At 40.8% G+C, this 19,684-nt stretch overlaps 1 protein-coding gene and 1 pseudogene across 1 annotated transcript; both read left to right on the forward strand.

The window, feature by feature from the left end:
- LOC8068549 lies at positions 5,162 to 6,136 on the forward strand (annotated as a pseudogene).
- Positions 17,095 to 18,089, forward strand: LOC110437182. The gene is made up of 3 exons (XM_021465527.1): positions 17,095 to 17,410; positions 17,497 to 17,615; positions 17,715 to 18,089. The coding sequence occupies exons 1-3, from the start codon at positions 17,345 to 17,347 to the stop codon at positions 17,893 to 17,895; spliced, it is 366 nt and encodes a 121-aa protein (XP_021321202.1). The 5' UTR covers positions 17,095 to 17,344; the 3' UTR covers positions 17,896 to 18,089.

Consider the following 19,684-nt stretch of genomic DNA (forward strand, 5'->3'; position numbering starts at 1 on the left):
ATTGCCAAGGAAAATAAGCATCTAGGATTACAACTTAACATCGGTTCATACTCTACAGTAAAAACTACAACAAATTTCTTATTAAGGATCACAAAGTATCAAGGAGTTCACAACCACTAGCCAAATGGAAACAACCTTGGGTGCATTTCACATCTATAGAATTGGTTTGATAGGATTGTGTAACCATCTTAATTATGTCCAGTCCTATCATTGAAGCACTCAGGGCACTCAAAGTGCTTTATGCGTTTTGCTTTTTTGGTTGTAATCTTCACACATTTTCCATGGTACCACTGGTTGCAAATATCACAACAGATCCAAAATGCACTTGTATGGTAGTGGCCATCACAAACTGAACATACAGCCGGATCACTTAGAGCTTCATCCTCACTTTCAGGCTCATAGTTCTTTTCAATAACTGTTCCACATAGCTTTGCCTAATGAAATGAGAAATCAATCTATGTTAATTTTAGTACAAATTGATCGGTTTGTATATTTGATACTTTGAACAATAGAGTGTACCTTTTCCTCTAGTTGGCACATGCGGTGATAGGTTTCACTAGCAAGGAATGTTTCGTGTACTGTTGGAAAGCTATTAATCATATTGAATAAGACCTCCCTGCCAGACAATGAGCAAATCATGACTTATAAATAATGCTTTAGCTAAAATTTTAAAACAAATTTGATATGTATCTAGTTACTTTTTGATGCTTTGTTTCACTTGTGGAGTTGTGGTATATGAAATTGATCTGATGTGTAAAATATGGACAAGCTTAATGTGCCAAACTTCACCTATATTGTAACTTTTCTAGTAACAAATATATTTTTAAATCATACCAAAAGAATCAATTCTATGTAAAAAGAAGATGGAAAGGTTGTGGAAACAACTAACATAGTTGATTACTTGAGTTTGAAATAAAATCAAAAGAAGATTGAATTTTCTTCATAATAATGAAATATAAGTGACATGGCTAAACTATTTTCATGTATGCATAGTAAATCACTATATAACTAATGAACAACACACGGGTAAAAAGAAAAATATTTAAAATCTTTAGAAGGAAAAACAATGAAGCACACACAAGTACCGTTCTTTAGCTTTCATATGTTGGCTGAGGGAGAAGGAGATGTTGATGAGCCACGCATCGCCATGCATGGCAATGTGTTCCAGCCATTTGGTGTGTTTCAAATTCCCTCTCACTAAGTTGATACCAAGTAGTTCATTGGGCTTTGATTGTCGCAACTCCCAACTCCCATCAATGTTGCCATATAGATACAACGAGTGTGCACCTACACCAAACACAAAATTGTTTCTATTCACTTGGTCACAACATTCACATTGTGAGTCAATAAAAGATCAAACATTGACTCATATTGATCCCACAATGACTCACCTTGGTCATGCTTACCAAAGAATCCCTCCTTTTCTGTATGGTTGTACAGTGGAAGAGCTAAGATATTTTGAGGTGATCAATGTTAGAATATAAAGTATCATAATGAAATATTATATTTGCAATATATTCATAGATGAACCAACATATCTAATTGATTTTTATTGTTATGTCTTTAAGTTTTACGAAAAATTATAAACTCATAATCCATCCAAGCCACCAAAAAATATTGCTACTCCATGCATATTCTTCTTTGTCTTCCTCTTCATAAAGTGCACCTTTAAATACTAACACAAAAAATAATGCCACCAAAGAAAGATCATATACTATCAATCTTTGCAAATAAATAAGTTTGATATCGTCAAGGAATGAAAGAAAGAACATGAGATTCTTGTTTTTTATTTCACTATTTAATCTCCATGTATGTCATCTAGGAAACAATTATTCAAAGGAAAAGCATTCCAATTGTCAAACTAGAATGATTATATTGATGCTATCATACACATAGTAAGGTGTTAAGTTTGGCTTCTAATCATTGAATTTTCCTAGTAGTGAATTGAACAAGCTACCTAGATATAACTATTTCATTGGATCCATGCGCTTGAGATGACACAATGAGGCTAGCTATTTACTAATGATAAATTACCTTCGGTGACAGCGCGAATGAGTCCAAGATGGCGATAAGTGAAATCCAAGAAGATTTTCCCTGCTGTGTAGGATGGTGTTGACCTTGCTAACGGAGAGAGTGTCTGTGGCAACGTCTGCACTTCCTCCATGGGCACATTCATGGCTAGCTGGCTCCGCATTGGTAATGAGCGGATGCGGGTAATAGTCAATGAAGGTGGAGTGGAATCCATGGAGGATTGAAGGAAAATCACCAAGTAGCTTTAGATCTGAGAGAGGGATCAAAGGAAGAAAGCGGGATAAATGAGACTACTAGGCCTTGTTTGGCATGTTTTATAATCACAAGATGCCATTGAGAGAAGGGTAGGGATAGAATCCAGGGAGGATAAAGAGCCCACCTTTTTCGGCCTTAGTTGAGACCAATTATTGCATTCTATGTAGGGAATGAGATATTAAGGGTGTGTTTGATTTTGGTGATATGTCCTGCTTAGCCCACTAGGCAGCCCTAGGTCAGCCATGACCTTGCCCAACGAGCACACGTGCGCATATTTTATATGTTGCACTAGAACAAGCTAGCCCAACTAGTCCTATGTTTGATTTGAACCAAGCAACCAGGGCCATGACCAACTAATTCCAACTACCAGTTGGAGATTTTGTTTGATGTTGGCCTGGCTCAGCATGTCCTAGGAACCAACAAGGAATACATCACAAGGAATAAGTCATTTGAAAATGAACAAATAGAGCTTCATTGTGTCCAAACATGACTTACAACAATATGAAGTACATATTAGTGACAAGCAAGTGGCCTAATCCTTCTAAGCCTAGTGATAAAAAAAGCACCACAACCATGGTTGCCGCTTGCTTGGCCATCAACTGACGGTGTGCAGGGGATCCATCTACATGCATTCAACATTCAAAGGCAAAACTTAGTTCTAGTACACCCTAGCTAGCCTAAACATGCATGAGTAAGTATTCCACAACAAAAAGTAGCACGGTTGCATAGGAAAAATGCCTCCAGCGCGTTTGACATATTCATCATTGAACGTAACAATACATAAAACAAACTAGACACATGAGTATACACATCGATCTGTTCCAAAGAACCAGCCTTAACAGAAACAACAACATCATCCACCTCAATGAACTCAAGACAGGCAAAAGCGTAACAAAATAACCATGACATTCATCATTTCCACATGTGCATTGAAAATCCTAGGGACAAACAAAACCCTAACATCGCCAGAGTGAGGGAATGGGGTCGATTTCACCTCGAGGTGCTCGTCGGAGACTTGGAGGTGCACAAGACGGAGAAGAAGAAGAGCCGCCGGTGAAGATGTAGTAGATCTAGAAGGAGACAAAGCAGATCCACCGCCAGCACAAAAGTTGCAGAACCAAAGACGAAGAAGACAAAGGAGGAAGATGATCGCCTCCACGGAGCCCGGCAGGAGACAGAGCGGTGAAGCAGATCTGAAGTGGGGGAACAAAGACAAAGCCCAAGGTCGTAGGCCACCGTCACGATGGCCACCACCTCACCAAATCTGCTAGTTACTCAACGGGATTGTGGTGGAGAACAAGGGGGAGGAGGATGGAAAAGGAAGGAGAACACGATGCCATGGGGAGGGAGCAACTTATAAAGACGACGCCGTGAGGGAGAGAGGGAGCGCGTGGAGATTTCTGCCTTCCCACGTGAGCCCGCCGCCGCCGCCACCAAAAATCACCCAAGAGGAGACGGAGAGAGCCAAGCCCTAATTTGGTTTCTCATGTGTTGGCAGAGAGAGATGGGCTACGAGAGGGCCAATGGATATTCAAACACGTACAGTAGCAGCTGGGGGCCACAGCCAGGCCCTATGGGCCGATATCAAACACACCCAATGTTGGGAGTCAAGTTGGACTCGATGTGTTAAAAAAAATCTATGGGTTCCAAGGTTTGTAGGATGCTTAGGCGGTTCTTGACATGGTGGTGACTTGGTGGAATATTACAACCCAAGTAATTAAACAAGACTAATCAATAATGCAATCTCTTACTTTATTAGTGAAAAATGAATTAAGTTTTGTTGGTTTTCAAGAATATGAGAGGACATGTATGTCGTTTCTTTCTTGGTAAGTACAAATAGGCAGTTTGTTTGGCATTTGTTTGCGAGTAATACATTTGGCAAGTGGCATTTTTTAGGGTTTCTAAAAAAACCCTCAAGGTTTTAGACTATCAAAGGTAGAAATTGTAAGCATTCATGGCATGCCTTTGACATGATGGGTAGTGTAAAACTTCTACTTACCTACTAATGCCGTGTATCCATCAAGGAAAGAAGAACATTCGACTTATGCTTACTATATTATTCTATTTCCTTTTATGCTAAGTCCACTATAGGTTCCCAATTTCACTATAGAAATGGAGATACCACATTAAAAATCAGCTACGAGAAGATGACTAGAGAATCACTATATTTCGTGAGATTGATACAAACGAGGAGCACGCCAAGAAGCGGCCCAAGCTCACGTGGCATGAGTGACCCTAATTTGGTGCATCCTCAAGGAGCCACCTAGGTGTACGACACGTCATGGGTGAGGAACATCCAACCTCGGCCCTGACCTTAAGTCCAACGCCTACAAAAGGGAGGCTGAGGACAAGGATGGGCAGTCGTCCAATGCTAGGCCTGGCTCTGGCAATGACAAGAAGTGTAGAATGACTTATAATTTGGGACGAAAGAAATAATAAACTTTGTTCATATAAAATATTTTTGGGAAGAAGATAAAGGGAAAATATGGTGCCCTGAAATACAAGACATGGCACCATATGAGATGTATTCATGATAGAAATGAACGGTAACAGAAACCAACAACGCGGTGGGGGTAGTCTCCTACAACTAAAAAGAACAAAGTGTGGACAATTTTTGGTGCAATATTTGTTTTGGTTCGTCCATCTGCCTTCATCGTGCGATCCCATGACTCATGACACCAGGTGGGCCTCCCTCCTCGCGATCACGTTGATCGCGCACCTTCCCTTCCTCATTGATCACGGATCACGTTGATCGCGCACCACATTCCCTTCCTTGTGCGACCCCGGTCATAGAAAGCATGATGGTGTCGACCAAAGATTAGCAGATCGAGTTCGCGGTGTTTTGATCGCCACCATCAGCGGCGGCAGCGTGGAGATGGTGAAGATTCTGAGCCCTATAGGAGGTTGTTCGGGAGCCGGTCCAGGAGCACCAACATCGGCGGCAGCGTGAACATCTGTGCCTTGGTCGCCGAGCACGAGAAGATCGAGTGGGAGGGTGTGGCCCGGCGGGATGCTGCTGCAGAAGTGGCGGTCGCCCGAGGACGATGCAGCGGCCGTGGAGTACATCCTCATGATAGTCTCCACCGGCTCGCGGTGGCACGACGTCTCCATCCACGCCACTGGAACCTTCGGTACGTCCATCGCCGTCTACCTCCATGCTCCGTGGCACCGCATTGCCTTGCGTGCTGCCTGCTCTCCATTGTTCATGTGATCAAACCAGTAACAGGAGGCATGACGGTATTTGCTAAGCTGCGTTTGCTCCAACAATCCAATGCAGGCGACCAGAAGGTGATGCTATCGCTGGTGACCGGGCTGTGGCCTAGCGAGCAGAGGCTGTTGTTCAAGGGCAAGGAGATCGACAACTGCGAGCACCTGCACATGGTGGGCGTCCAGGACAATGATAAGGTGCTGCTCCTGGAGGACCTGGCCGTCAAGGAGAGGAAGCTCAGGTCAACACCTTGGCCGTTATTGATGAAAGGAGATTACATCCGTGTTGGGAGCAATTGCATGCCGGACCAAGAAGGGCGTCATTTGTTGTCGGCGTGCCCATTCGTCTTTTCGCATGTCGCATGGTGGATCCGAACTCGGAAGATGCCGCAGCAGAAGGACTTCAGAGATCCAAACCCACACAGGCTCGCCGTAGCTGCCATGCACCGTCGCCCAACACAGGCTCGTCGCCGCCGTGCATGCCGTCGCCCATCGCGGGCTCGTTTCCGCCGTGCATGTCGTCACCCAACGCAGGCTCGTCGCTGCAGCCCACGCCGTCACCCGACGTAGGCTCCCCGCGGCCACCGCGTACGCCATTGCCCAACACAAGCTCATCACGGCCGCCACGCACACAGACACCTAATGCTGCAATGCACGTCGCCGGCAGCACTGCATACTTCTAGGTTTTTTCCTTTCGCTTACTGTTTATGATCTGACAACTTCAGCGTTGATCCTGCAATCTGAATCTTGTGTTGAATCCTGCGGCCTTGGGTTTTAAACTGGAAGCTTCTCTATTCTGTCAATCTGAGTCACATGTCACCTGGGTTGTTCACCTTCTGAAGTTCTCTACTTTGTTGTCTTTTACTGGTCCTCAATCAATTGTTTTTAACACATCTCACACCATCATTTATGTTTTTAAATTTCTGATTATTAAATGACGATCATCTTAAGAAGAGGTCCGATGGTAGTGTCTACATAGAGATATGTTTTGTCTATGAACTATTGATTAGGGATGGCAAAATAATATATGAGCACCACAGAATCCTAGCTTTTTTTCATTCCACTTACTGTTCATGATCCGACAACGTTGATCCGATCCACTGCCTGCCATCACCATGGAGTCACCATCCAGCAACCAGTGCTGCAGAGACCACTCCATCTAAGTGATCATCGCTGGACTGAACTCTGAAGGGATGCGCTTGTGGGCTGCGGCTACGTCGTTGCTGCAGAGGACGTTTTAACCGTCTTGCTCACGGTTTGGCCGACGGCCTCCATACAAGGTACGTACGTCTCCCAAATCTTGCATGGCCAATCCTCGTTCCAAACATTCCTTGCTAGCTAATGTGCTTCCTGTGTAACTTCATGAATTGTAATTCAATGTTGGATGCTCCCATCTGATCGATGCAAGTACGTCTCCCAAATCTTGCATGGCCAATCCTCATTCTGAACATTCCTTGCTAGCAAATGTCCATCCTGTGTAACTTCATGAACTGTAATTCAATGTTGAATGCTCCCATCTGGTCCATTTCAAAACCTGAAAATATTCAGAATGTAGTATTTTTAGAACTAGACTAAAGGATCTTATTCAGAGCACGGTATTATGTTTAACCCAATTTATTTAGAACCAGGCTCGGCTAATTTGCATGTATTTTCATAACTTATCTAAACTGAAGACTAAATTCAATATGAATTCTTTAGAGGTGTCTAACATCACATAGGTGGCTGAACGAAATCTGACAATAGCTTCACATAGCTTCAGAGTTCAGAGGTGCCTAAGTCATCACATACTCTTAGGAGTTAGGAGTGATCAGGCCAACCATATCCAATACTTTTGCAGACTATGACACTATTATTTTTTTGTTGCTAAAGATATCTTGAGAACAATCAGACTGAGAATTATATGAACTAAAAATTTATATCTGAGGACGTGAACTAATATATGTACAACATGTAGTAGAAACCAAATAGCTCTTATATCTTCAGAGATACGATTCTTACCTAATAATAAAGCTTGGCAACTATTTTGGCTGTTCAGTGAGAAAATAGTTAGCTTCTTATGACCCATTTGATATAGCCAATGAACTCATAAAAGTTTTTCAAGTTTATTTGTCTGATGGAGTGAATGAGGCACGCCCAGCAGGGCAGAACTAGAATGAAGGGTATCTATAACCTGTATGGTCCAAAATACAAAAGTAAAAAAGGAAAAATGGTTCAGTTCAATTAGAATGGAACCTGTTCAAAATAATGAAGGTCGTACACCATTTGAAGACCTAACAAACACTATCAATTGAGGTAACTGTTTATACATGCATATACATGGGACGCTTTCACATGCAATATTTGTGGTAGTTAAGTAAATCTATATGAACTTATTTTCAAATAATCAAATTTATAGGCACAAGTTCATGAACGTGCGCACAACATGCAACAATGACTCAAGAAGAAAGGCATGAAAAAAACATAGGGATAAGTATAATGAGAGAAGCCAGAATCTGCACTAGCTGATGGGTTGAGTGGTCCACCACAAACAAATTTTAACAAACCTACATAGAATAAACATTTGCTCTCATATAGATAAATTATCATTATTATATTATTATATAACATATGTCGGGGTTGAATCGAACAAGGAAAACACGAATGCCACCATGTTTTAAAGGGACAAGAAAAAGGCATGATTGGCAGCAATGACTCTAGAAGAGAGAAATGAAAATAATAGAAAGCATCGTGAACAATATCATCGGAAAAGAGCTGGTAAACCTGATTTTTCTTTTCTGAATTCAGTTTTACTATTTTTTAGTTTATATTTAGTCGTGAACAATATCAACGTGAACAAATTTTTAGTTTTACCAAAAAAATCAAAAGGTACAATATCTCCTAAACAAAGGGCACTACTGAATAAGAGATGACGTGAATTGTATGCATAGAAAAATGCACAAAAACGTCTGCAAAAATGCTACAAATGACTACAAAGTAGAGTTTGTGGGCTTACGATGTCACATGCTCCATGACCGTGTTAATTTAATAAACTTTGTTTTTAGATTAAATTTCACTTTAATATTGATATTTAATTTGTACAGTATTGTTATCTTGTCGTGTGATCTGTGTGTTTTTAGTATAAAATGTTAGTTATCCCGTAGCAACGCACGGGCACGCTACCTAGTAGATTAAAAAAGTTTGTTTAATTAACTAGTCACTATATAAGATTTAAAAAAGGGAAACCAGGATATATAGGAACATTTAGAATTGGAAAAAAAATGGTTCAGGGGCTACAGCTGCACACTGCAGTATTATTTTTGGAATCCAAAGGAAGATCGATCCTTCTACATGGTCAAGGAAAAAAATCTGATCGAAGCATGACATGCATACAGGAAAGTGAATGGCCAGCAGAATTGTTTTTTTTCTTTTTGACGGAAGGCCAGCAGAAATTTTGAAACAAAACATATTAAAAGCATATGTTATTACCCAGAATATACCAATTTGAAACAGTTACAATTTGAAATAAGTAGTAAATATACAAGAGTCAGTTATTGTATAGAACAAAACTCAGTTATTTCAAAGACCTATAACCTAAATAAAAAAAATGCATTTACTAAGGTGTTTTTTGGTTGAATATTGGGAAAGGCAACTGGAATGTAATTAATCTGGTGGCAGTGCTAGCAACAACTTGGCACATAGCAAAAAAAAGGTAGAGGACAACAAAAGAAAAACTAAATGGCCCTGCTATATATAACTTTGGGGCACTCTTGAATATTGGGGCGTTTTTGAGTATATACTAGCAAAATATGCCTGTGCGTTGCTACGGAAGCAAATAGACGTTTGTAGAAAATGAGCACTTTGTTATATTTATTTGTGTTTTATCCTTTGTATTAAATTTGACAATTTTTAAGCTTTTAAAACTGACTTTGAAGCAGTCTGTCCATATATAATTTATATACATGCTCTTAGACTTTTTAGGATTTTTATTTCACGTGCAATGGCACCTTATACTCTCTGGTTGAAAGGAGTCTAATAAACTTTTGAATTATAGTTTCTAAATTTGATTTTGATTTTATATAAATTATATAAGTTTCTGTCAATTTGTGTATTGTTCGTGAAAAGACAAGAAGCTAACAATACACTTTTTATTGGTAAGCCGAAGTCTATGTAAATCTTGAGATTGATTTTTACTGTGCGTTGCAATGAGAGAAAAACATCAAATAGCCATAGAAAGTTATGATATAATATTACATATCTATTTATATTTATCTTTTTTTTATAAAATTTAAAGTCCATAAGTTATTTCATTGATAACCATGACATCTATGGTATTAGATAGTTAATATTTAAAATAATATGTAGCTTAGAGACATATTTATTTTAATAATAAAATAGAAGTTAGTCAAACCTTATCTTACTTTAATATTACCTCTTAATATACCTTAGTATTATATTAAAACATGAGAAGTTTGTTGCTAGTTTTATTTTTTTATCTAGATTAGGATTCCTATAAAATATGATATATCAGTTAAATGTACGTAGATTATGAACACATGGACTTATAAAGTGTTCATATGAAATAACAACACATCATGCAATAGTGGAAGCATCATCAAGCATAAATTTATGTAAATTAGTAAATCAATGAGATATGTAGGAACATGACATCTATGGTATTAGATAGTTAATATTTAAAACAATATGTAGCTTAGAGACATATTTATTTAATAATAAAATAGAAGTTAGTCAAACTTTATCTTACTTTAATATTACCTCTTAATATACCTTAGTATTATATTAAAACATGAGAAATTTGTTGATTCATATGAAATATGATATATCAGTTAAATGTACGTAGATTATGAACACATGGACTTATAAAGTGTTCATATGAAATAACAACACATCATGCAAAGGTAGTGGAAGCATCATCAAGCATAAATTTAGATAAATTAGTAAATCAGTGAGATATATAGAAATTGTGCTAAAACTTTTACCACAAATCAAGCATCACATCAAATAGGCTATCATAAAATTTTCATAATAATTAGAGCAAGATAACTACAATTTCAATTTTATACTAAAAAGCATAGACAAGCATCTCGAACAAAAATATATATTAAAATTTGTGATATTTTTTGTTTACTGCATGGATCTAAATATATGGAGCTGAATTTTTTTTGTAATTTTTAGATTTTTCTATGAATTACTATACACTAATTAATTTTTATATGAGATTTTGCATTGGGAGCCCTAGAAAAACTTCTATTCTTTTTTTCCTCTTCCAAACAGTCTACCTACGAGCCTAATTTGTGGATGAAGCCGGATAGATTACTATACATCTATTAATTTTTATATAAGATTTTGCATTGGGAACCTAAAAAAACTTCTATTTTTTTCTCTTCCAAACAGTCTACCTACGGGCCTAATTTGTGGATGAAGCCGGATAGATTGCGCACAGATTTGTACTTAAACCCCTGTACTTTTTTTATTTTTAACATGCTCTAATATATATAGGAGATTTTGCTTTGGGAACTCTAGAAAAGGTTTTATTTATTTTTTCCTCCTCCACAACGTAACAGGCGCTGTTCTAGACGGAACAGGATATAGGACATGACGGAAGAAAACTTTTGAGGCAGACTGAAATTTTCCCTCTTTATAGATAGGTATAGATATAGATGTAAGGTATGATCATCCCTGCTCCCCCTGATGAACGAAGACGTGTGCTCCAGCTGTGACACCTTCCTGTCGTGGAATGGAATGCATCCATTTTTATTTTTAACTAAATGAGTGCCCGTGCGTTGCTACGGGTATAAACAATATCTTATGAACAAAAAAAATCACAAGAACAAACAAACTATCATTTCAGTCTTCACAGTATAATTACAGATAAGTAATCATAGCAATTTTATGTATAAATAGCAGCAATCTATATGGCAACATTGGTCGCCGGTAGCAGGACCCTAGATGCATAGGCACAACAGCTGCGAGGGAGTTGTGCGCCTATAGACGGCTGCTCAGATTTAATTCGTCGTGTTCTTGTTGCTGTGTTTTTTTAAAATAAATTCTTGTGTTTCTACACTGACCGCAACTACGCACACAATGCACTTTGGTCCCGCCAGGCTCACGGGCTGCATCCAGTTCATGGTTCCCTGCAAGGGCGACAGCCAGTTGAAGCAAGGCTGCTGATGCTTTTGTGGCCGATCAATCTCCCTGTAAAAGACTAATGTTGCAAGTGACTATAATTTTCCCAATTTATCATGGTTGCTACTCCTACTATATACTAATCTAATGTCTTGCAACTCTGAAGGAAACACCTAGTATACCGGTCTGTTTGGTATCAGCCTAGTTTTCTTTCTAAAAAAATTAATCATTTGAAGAGAAAAAAATCAATCAGGGAAGCATTTATTTTCATGTAGACTTTCTGGTGATCTATAGTGCTTATTTAAGTAAAAAAGAAATAGCCATACAATAGTCTGTAGTGATGTTTAGAAGGAAAAGGTACTAACAAATGCCTGATTGTGGAGGAATCAAACCAAAGATCAAGTGTCTCACCTTGCGATTATATTTCTTTTGCCTTTTAACCACCTCCTTTAGGCCATTCAGCAATAAGTCTCTTTAGTATATCTTTCACAAATGGTTTCTCTGAATATGGTCTATGGCATTCAGAATGGGTAGGTTTGGTTACTGATTAACAATTTTTACAGGGAAGTGCCACCCAACTTATTAAGAATAGGTACGACTAACTAAATGTTATATTCTGCCATCAAACAATCAGTACAGAGTTACTTAAGCATTCAGGTACTATTTTTATCCAAATTACTTATTCTCAAAATCTAATGACAAAGCAGCAATTTGGATGAAGGGAAAAAGAAATATACAAATTAGAGCACTTAGAACTGCAGGGATTTTTCAGCACATGGAAAATCAATCAAAGCACACAGAACTGCAGGTCACAAAGTCACTCGACTTGCAATTTTATATAACTGAGAACTGAGTTCATTTCATATATGCCATACTGGACATTGCTATAAGAGACATTTTTTGTAGTTCCAATAAACAATGAGCAAGTAACTCCAGAACAAGAACAAGACATATAATTAAGTATCTCAAATCACATCCATCCAACCACAAGTCTTTGTGAAATAATGGAAAGATCGTGCAATGTCTTTGTGGAATACCTGGACTGCAGGAAGGGGATGTGGAGACGGAGAAGAATAGTGTTTGATGGCCTACACCAGGTGGAGTAACATACAGATGTAGCTGGACCTGAGACAAATCATCATAAAGAGAAATTTCAGAACTGAAGAATACTTAATCAAGAATGCAGTTTCAGAACAATTAAAAGTATGTATTGATGCACTTGCATTTTAAATTATTGTCAGAACAACTAAAGTATGCATAGGGTAACTAAATGTTGTTCGTCTAAATTTGAATTGTTGTGCTGTGTCTCTCCCTGCTTTTGTAGAGAAAAAATTGAAAATGGCTGAAGCTATATTCTGAAGAACCCTTCATGTAGAAGCTAGGAGATTCCTCCCCATTGTCCTTATGATTTTTGTAATTCAAGGCAAAAGCTCAATTATTACCCATGCTAACGACGGGTCATATTAAGTAACTTTTCCGGTTGCACACAAATTGTATGAAACCCACAGATGAGGTGCCACTTACTGTTAGCAGTGACTTGGCGATCTAAGAATGATCAGATTCGAAATGATTTCCATGTGCTAAGCTGATTGGCAAAACTGATGTACACCACAAAAATGAAATATTTGCTAAGCGCTGACACTATTGAAGAGATTGACAGCATCAAGTAAACGAACTGAATACTACTGCAAACCTCATGCTGAAATAAGAAAACATTCAGTGACCATCAATCCTGAGTTTCAGGATTATGGTAATCACAGCTGAATTGGCTTAGAGGCCAGGGTGCCAGGCATTTCAGAAAATGAGGGCATGCACACACAAAATCCTTTGGTTGGGAGTTATAGGCAAGAATATGTAATGCAAACAAAGGTTTTTTGGGACAAACTTCAAATATAATAAATGAACTTAGTAACGTTTTCTGGCTTATGCACTGCATGTTTCAGTTATACTTTTTCTTCTTAAAAAGTTCTCAAAAAATTGCAGATGTGGCCAAAACTCATTGCTAAAGCAAAGGAAGGTGGCCTTGATGTGATACAGACCTATGTATTCTGGAATGTTCATGAGCCTGTCCAGGGCCAGGTAGACGCTCCTCTCATCTTCATATGAACACCTGTCAAAGCACCTGAAAAATATCCTGTGAGTGAGACGCCGAGTACTAAGATGTGTAAATGGTATCATTTCACCAGTACAACTTCGAGGGAAGATATGATTTTGTCAGGTTCATCAAGGAAATTCAAGGTCAAGGCCTCTACGTAAACCTCAGGATTGGTCCCTTCATAGAGTCCGAATGGAAATACGGGTATGAATGAAATAAATAAAAAAAGCATATATTCTCGCTGACCTAAAATATTTATTTTAGAGAAGCATCACAAAAAATTATTTAAGGGACTAAATAACATCTAAGTAAAATAAAACTGGATATTACCTCAACAAATGCTGAATACCTTTTGTTTGGTCCATGCAGAGGATTTCCGTTTTGGCTACATGATGTCCCAAACATTACCTTCCGGAGTGACAATGAACCCTTTAAGGTAAGCAAACTTGTGATGCGGGATTTTTAAACTCACATTTTCGATGTGTTACCCGTATACAATTGCATTTCTTTCTTAATCTAAAAAAGCTAACTGCACTTCCTTGGTAATATCTTTGTATTATGAGTTTATGACATAAGAAATATATGCAGATTTTGCGCTAATGCAGGCTTAAGTACCTGCGCTTTCTTCTTATCAGGTTCTATTTTCTTCCATGAATTGAAAGGCCCTTTGTTCTTCACGCAATAATCAGAAATAGACAGCATTTTGGTACACTTACCAAGAGTCTAAAACTAAACCAAACAAGAATGATCGACCCACGTCCAATGGCCTACTGAAGGTAAACAACTGAAGAAACATAACACCCGCCGGTAGCTATTGGACGGGCAACCAAAGTTCTCACTGTCAGGCGCGGTGCCTGTGTAGTGTGTACTTGCATGGAGATGGCATAGAATCAACAACACAATAATTCACAACGAGAAAATAGCTATTATAGGATTCCAATTGTTGTGGCTTCTTCCAAATAGGACTGCAAATATTTGTTTCTCCCAAATAGGACTCCAAACATTATTTATAAGCTCTAATGACATTTTAATACAATTAACCATGTTTTAAGTCCTAAATACATGTATTTGGTCATGGCAATGACTCTTTTGCCCCTGGCTGTCTGTTTTAAGTCCTAAAGTGGTGGCTGTCTCAGCTGGGCTGGTGGCCGCGGCTGCCTGTCCTGGCTGTACGTACATGGCTGGGCTGGTGGCCGCCGCCTGGTCATGGCTGACCGTGGCCTAGGCTGGCTGGCCGCCGCCTGGTCATGGGGAGAGGGAAGGACGAGCGTCGCGCTCGATCGCGACTCATGGTCAGATGAAACTATGGTAAGTAGATGAAACGATGGTAATCGAGTAGATGAATCGATGCACAGAAGGGTAATACGGTCAATACGATAAAATACATGTATTTGAGACTCCAAATATGATTAAAAAGACCCAAAATGTCATTACAGCTTATTACCAACGTTTCAAGTCCTATTTTAGAGAAACCAATATTAGGAGTCCTATTTCGAAGAAGCCGCACGTTTAGAGTCCCATAATAGCCAATTTCTCATTGACAATAATTTCATGTTGGAAACCCCCAATCTCTAACACAGAATATCACCTAGGAACCTGAGCAGAGAAGGCATACCGTGTGGGCAGTGAGCCGTGGGAGGTAGAGGGAACGCGGCGGCGGCCGCGGGATGCGGAGGGCAAGGGCGCAGGGGCCGGGGCTAGCTGCGCGGCGTGCGCTCAACGAAGAGGGCGACGGCGTGGACAGCAATGGCGCCCGGCAAGTGCGCAGGGGCCGGGGCTAGCTGCGCGGCGTGCGCTCAACGAAGAGGGCGACGGCGTGGACAGCGATGGCGCCCCGGAGCCTCGCGCGGGGAGCTGCGGACCTGGGCGTCGCCAACGATAAGGGCGTGCTTGGCGGGCTGGCGGCGGGCGCGGCGGCGAGCGTGCTCGGAGAACGTGTCCGACAGAGAGGGCTTGGCGGCGGGCGTGCTCGGCGGCGGCGGCGTGGACAGCGATGGCGTCCCGGAGCCTCGCGCGGGGAGCTGCGGACCTGGGCGTCGCCGACGATAAGGGCGTGCTTGGCGGGCTGGCGGTGGGCGCGGCGGCGGGCGTGCTCGGAGAACGTGTCCGGCGGAGAGGGCTCGGCGGCGGCTACGAGAAGTGCGGCGCTGATGGGAGTGCTCATGGGAGTGCTCAGCTCCGGCAACGAGGAGTCCAAGTTGTGCGTGGGTCAAAGGCGGAAACAACGGGGTGGTAACCGCCGGAGACATGGATGAGGGGGGGGGGGGGGCGACCGAGATGTGCGGAGCCGGAGCGAAACCAGGAGAGGGGCGAAACCACGGTTAGGGGGGGGGGGGGCGAAAACCGTCGGAGACGATGACCTTCGGGTCTTTTTAGTTGTAGAGATTAAACATGCATTTTATTCAACAGGTTTTTGAAGGACGAGGCAGATAAACCAAATGAAGGTGATGTTTTCGAGCTGGCAGTTCCCCGTCCGGTCATCCTCGCACTCGACCGTACCAATGGATTGGAACCGCTGTAGATTGAGATCGACTCTAACGATTATTGACAATGGAGCAAGAGAGCAGACGTACATATATGATCGGATCAGAACCATTTGTTGACGAGAAAATAGCTATTATAGGACTCCAATCGTTTGGTTTCGCTAGAATAGGATTCCTAACATGAGTTTGGCTAAAATAGGACTGCAAACAATTTGTACAAGTTATAATAGGATTTTGATCCTTTTAACCATATTTTCCATCAACTAAAATGAGTTTGCGTGTGTTTGCGTTCTGTCGCTGTCGCTCGTGTCCTCGCCATCGGCGATCACCACCGTTCGGTTTCTGACATCGGCCACAAAGCCAGCAGCCGCGGCCACCAGCCCATCGCCTAGGGTTTGCCTAGGGGCGGTGCCTCCAGTGGTGTCCTACGATGCTGGATCAGTGGGCGGCGGCTCTCCTCCATCCATGGAGGAAGCAACGGAAGTGGAGCCGCGACGTGGAGGAAGAAGGGCCGCAACGTGGAGGAGGAAGGGCGGCGGCGGGAGCAGGAAGGACGGGCGGCGGCGGCGGTAGTTGAAGAGCCGGTCACGTACGGGAGAAAGACGGAAGGGATGCTGAGTCGATTTTTTTTCGACCAGAAGAAGGCGAATCGATCGATCGATCCCTCAAGGCCACTATGGTCATTATGAAAAAATAAATATATTTAGAAGATGGAAAATATGGTTAAAATGATCAAAATCTTATTATAGCTTATACAAATTTGTTTGTAGTCATATTTTAGCGAAATCCATGTCAGAAGTCCTATTCTAACTAAACTATTGGAGTTCTATAATAGCAATTTTTTCTTTGTTGACAGAAGCAAATATATGGGAGTGAGCAAACGGGATCGGAGATGACGCAGAAAAGCAAAGGCACCGCAGCACTCACTCGTGGGCGTGCGCGCGCGCAAGCAACAGGCCCAAGACCAAAGAGGCCGGGCCTGCTTGGGCCCACGGTTAATCGGAGTTGTTAAGGCAGACCGACCGACCGAGGAAGCAATCGCAAATTCACAATCGCAGTCGCCACCAAACCCTAGCCGACGTACGCTTCCCCAATCCTTGCTGGCCGACGACGCCTCCCCGCCCATCCGGCTTCTCCGATCCTTCCTGCCATGTCTGGGACTCCTCGGCGGGATCTGGGCCCGCCGCCGGCGTACTCTACGCCTCCCACCTCTGAGGTACCTACCTACCTAGTCCGCTCTGGCCTGGTTCCATCCATCCGCGTCCCTACTACTTATTTCTGACGAGATCTACTTACTGCAAGACGAAGATGCAGGTTGAACATCTGTTGGCGACTTTAGAAAAAGAGGGAGTGCAGATAGATGACAAGATAACTAGTATCATTGTTGATGAGATAGCTAAAATCAAAGCTGAAGCTTCGAGGTAAATGGAGGCCCTACATCGTAATTGATTTTTACTAGATAAAATGAAACGATCCTAACATTATTTGTGAAAATGTGTTCACATCGATTCTTTTGATAGGGAGGCAAGCAATGAGTCAAACAGAGGGGGAATGACGTTGTGGTCTGCTGTTGTAACTTGTTTTGGCCTCACACTTTTCACCGTTGTATCTGTTTCTGCTGGTTACGATATGGGAGTAAAATGGTTTGAGAATGCCTTCCGTGAAGAATTTGCCAGGAGAACAAAACGTGTAAAGAAGTAGCTAGCCTAGGGTTTACAGTTGCAGCCTTCTTGCAGGTCCACTCTATTTATGATATGTAAAACTAAGTATGTAATCATGGTGGAACCTATTTAGTGTCTAAATAATTGTCGTGCTATACTGGTTTTTGGCATGTGTAATTGATCATGCATCTGTTATATATATAAGCTGCGCGCGTGGAGCACGTGCTTGTGGTATATTGGAGTCTCCAGTTACTGGCTTTGGCACCTAGGTTTGTCTTCTGAAAATGACGCAGCAACCGCCGCCATCGCTCTTGCTTTCCTCATCAGTGCATGCGCTTTTTCCCTCTCATGGTGATAGATCGATGTTGTCGCGCCCCATGCCAAGTGTGACCCTTTTTATTTAAGGATCTTTGCCAGTGGTGAGCACCACCATGAACGCCCACCTATTTGTCTTATCTTCAGCAAAGGCTTCGTTTCTTCAGTTACCCTCGGATTAAAGAGGATTAAAAGAGATTTTGATTTGTATGGGCTTGAACCCACAATGGCCTATGTCTAATGTCTGAACGAGACATTTCACAGTGTTTTTTTATACAGGCAAGTGACCTGGTTCATTCAAGGGGAAATGATTGAACATGGTAAGTGTGCCCTAGTACTAGGGTAAATGTCCCACCAAGTGGTAGCAGTAGTGCCTCCATACCAAGGTAATTAGTTGTTCGAAAAAGAGCAAGTTAGCACTGGTCTTGTCTGTTGCAAAAAAAAAAGTTTTTATGATTTTTAGTCTCTCTTCAATAACTATCTTGCCACATCAGCAAAATATTTAGATGACACTATAATTAATATCTACACAAACTATGATAATTTCTAAGAGTGCTCTAAACTAACTAGGCTTAAAAGATTTGTCTCGTAAATTATAAACAAACTATGTAATTAGTTATTTTTTATCTATATTTAATGTGCCGCAAGATTCAATGTGACGAGAATCTATACCTATACCTAATAATAAAGAGACAAAATTTCAGTCTCTTTTTTTCGTCCATCCATTTGTTTGGTTCGTCTCCTCTAACTACAGACAATAGAGAGTTTCTTCGGTCTGGATTTATATATATCCCTTGAATATGAAGTTCGCAAAATGTATATTATATTGGACACGAGTTCTTATATATTCCTTGGATATGAAGTTCGATTCCAAAGCGTACTCTCCTATTTTTATATGACTATTATTGAACACGAGTTCTTATAAGGTAAGATAGAATGTTCCAATCCTAATCAAATAGGATTGATTGTTGTTGCTCTATATTTTTATATGGTTATTATTAGACACGAATTCTTATAAGGTAAGGTAGATAGTTCAAATCCTAAACAATAGGATTGATTTTTGTTGCTCTATTGCCGCCCAAGTGCCCTCAGAAGTTCATGATTTTTCCCCCTCCGAGAGTCCCTGTATTATTGCCAAATATAAATTTTGACGATGACGATGTGTCTCTGTCCAGGACTCGTCAATGTGCCATACCATGGCGCGATATTGTTCTTTGTCACAGATTATTTCTATACATTAATACACACACACAAATATTAATTAATAAATATTATTTTTTCCTAATATATAATTGTCAAATATTAATCAATAAATATTATTTTTTTCCTAATATATAATTGTCAAAATTTCAACCCGCCACCACAATTCAACAAATCTGAAAAAATTTTACACATTTTTTGAGAACTAAACAGCCACTTATTTAAAAAAAAAATTCGTCGTGCAGACGCAACAGGCCCAAGAGGCCGGGCCTTGGGCCCACGGTTACTGGAGTTGTTGTCGGCAACAAAGGCAA

Source organism: Sorghum bicolor, chromosome 7 (genome assembly GCF_000003195.3).
Source record: "Sorghum bicolor cultivar BTx623 chromosome 7, Sorghum_bicolor_NCBIv3, whole genome shotgun sequence".
In the NCBI taxonomy this organism is placed as follows: Eukaryota; Viridiplantae; Streptophyta; class Magnoliopsida; order Poales; family Poaceae; genus Sorghum; species Sorghum bicolor.

What these genes read in the sequence shown, in the direction of transcription:
- LOC110437182 (XM_021465527.1), top strand. Translation starts at nt 17,345, where the DNA reads ATGTCTGGGACTCCTCGGCGGGATCTGGGCCCGCCGCCGGCGTACTCT. An exon ending in CTACGCCTCCCACCTCTGAG is followed by an intron (nt 17,411 to 17,496) that starts GTACCTACCTAC and finishes ACTTACTGCAAG; the next exon opens with ACGAAGATGCAGGTTGAACA. An exon ending in ATCAAAGCTGAAGCTTCGAG is followed by an intron (nt 17,616 to 17,714) that starts GTAAATGGAGGC and finishes TTCTTTTGATAG; the next exon opens with GGAGGCAAGCAATGAGTCAA.